Source organism: Volvox carteri (assembly GCF_000143455.1).
Source record: "Volvox carteri f. nagariensis unplaced genomic scaffold VOLCAscaffold_18, whole genome shotgun sequence".
NCBI lineage: Eukaryota > Viridiplantae > Chlorophyta > Chlorophyceae > Chlamydomonadales > Volvocaceae > Volvox > Volvox carteri.
The window spans coordinates 1,897,640-1,899,771 of record NW_003307561.1 but is presented as its reverse complement, the minus strand read 5'-3'; the positions used below and the strand labels follow the sequence as shown (position 1 = coordinate 1,899,771).

Genomic DNA, 2,132 nt, shown 5'->3' with positions numbered 1-2,132 from the left:
ACGCCCTGGACGCATGCTTGTGTCTCGTGTCTAGTGCCGTTGCATTCTCACGTCTGGGCGGGTGCCTGTCCTCACCGCCTCACTGTAGTGCATACATGGGGCCGTGTCGCATCCCCATGATGCATGAGTACAGTCCCAGTCTGTCACGGCCCCAGTTGTCGCATCCTCACACCTCACATCTTTGTTGCATCCTCACACTTCACATCCCCACCATACATCCTTGTCACATACATGTCTCACCGTCACACCTCACATCTCACATCCTTGCGTTCGGCAAATATTTGCAGTACTACACGTACGGTTTCATGCGGTCATACATTCACGTGCACACACGTTGTGTGTACTCGCGGTCGCATGCCCTGGTGCTTCACATTCACGGGTGTATGGTGCTTTGTGTACGGCATGTGCGGCTGAAACCGCATATTAGGAATGTGTAGTATAGCAGCACCGGAGCGTTGCATTGCAAAAGTCAGCCATCATGCAGGGCACTGCGAAGAGATGCAGTTCCTCACCACGGGCCGCCATGTAACAGATGCAGATGTGGAACACGGTGCCACAGAAGCAGTCGGGGTTGCTCTGCCGCTTGTCGCCAGGTTTGAAACCAAAAAGGATGTCCATGAAGGCGAGCTTAACCGTGTTGAGGAGTGCTTGGCTGGTGTAGGGGTTGTTTCGCACCCGCCACCACTTGTCCATGACACGCTCCTCCCACAACGGAGCACCATCCTCGCCAAATTCCAGAAACTGCCCAGCGGCCACGACTGCAGCCGCACTGTGCAAGTCGGCGGGGTTGACATTAAACATGAGGATTGGCAGCCCGGTTGCGGTGGCTACACCACGTAGATTGGCGTGCACGTTGTGGTAATATGCATCTGTCATGTCGATGCGTGCGACTGTTCGCCGAAGAGAGGTGACGAGGGTGTGCACGAGAGGTTACATGTCTTGGAGCAGGTGGCGGCGATCCGGGTGCATCTTCGGCAATGCCAGGATGTCCGCCATCGCTTTGACAGCCTCTCGCGGGATGGCGCCCACCGTGTCGATGTCCTGCTGGCAGCACTTCACTGTAACCCATGTCTGCACTTTTGCGTCCTCCATGTTGAGCACATCCACCATGCGGGCGAGCATGAGGAGGTTGCCGCTGTGGCACACGCGTAGACACGTGCTGGAAGAAGGTCCGGTTGCTCATACCCAGGGGACGGAGGCCGCCCTTTGTGTACAGAAATGCGGTGGGGAAGTTGCTGGCAAGCACATCTTCCCGGGAGTAGTCCAGGATCTGCAGCAGGGCGGAGGCATAGAGCAGGGAGCATGCATTGGGCAGGTCGATTGTGATATGCATATCAGTGAGGAGGCACAAGCCTTATGCGGGTGTGTCATGCACGAGAGTAGCAGCGCATCAGGGAATACACTTCACCCACCCATAACCAGCTTACCTTAGAACCACGGCCCCCAGACGCAAAGACCAGCCGGTGTTCCGCTGTCAGCTCACGGTGTAGCTCCACCGGGTTTCGTGCATCATCACCTGATCCCGGCACAGTTGTGTCAGGGACAACAGGCACCAGAACTCCGAGCTCCTCGAGACCAGCATCCTCCGGTGTGTTGTCCGCTTGTGACACTCTGGGTCCATTGCCTGCCACTCCTTCATCGCTTGGTCATCGATATGCCTCTCGGAGGTGAGGTTGCTGAGGTAGTTGACCCAGGCCACAATATTAGCTGCTCGGATGGACAACACCTTGGTGCTCTTGAGCTTTTCTAGCAGCTCCTCCTTGCTGCTGACGACATCCATGCAGAGGACGGTGATGTTCTCCGGCAACGACACAGCAGAGCATGGGATGGTGTCCACCCACTGATCGAGTGATGGGTTCGCCATGGCTATCTTGTGCATTGTGACGGTGATGGGCTGCAAGTCAGGCGGCCGGTTCTTAACCTTAAGCATGTAGATCTGCTGCTGCACATGGCCCAGCCCCAGTATGTTGGCTTCCAGCACGGTAGGCCACTCCAGATGCTGCCCATCCTGATTGATTTCCGGCACGTCTCCACCATCATAGCGTGCGAGAGCAGCCTCCGGGATGCGTCCGCCTGGATGCGGAGGCAGCAGCCACAGGCAGGGCAGACCAGCCAGAATAACCAGTGCGGTT

At 56.9% G+C, this 2,132-nt stretch overlaps 1 protein-coding gene across 1 annotated transcript in view; it reads right to left on the bottom strand.

Moving 5' to 3' along the window:
* Positions 1-423: 423 nt before the first annotated feature.
* VOLCADRAFT_90902 (uncharacterized protein) overlaps positions 424-2,132 on the bottom strand; it is a gene marked incomplete at both ends in the record, with an annotated part of 6,713 nt that continues 5,004 nt past the window's right edge. The window contains 3 exons of the mRNA XM_002950310.1: positions 424-890; positions 1,030-1,270; positions 1,484-2,073. Of these exons, the coding sequence (XP_002950356.1) occupies positions 424-890; positions 1,030-1,270; positions 1,484-2,073 (1,298 nt within the window). The remainder of the gene's footprint in view (positions 891-1,029; positions 1,271-1,483; positions 2,074-2,132) is intronic.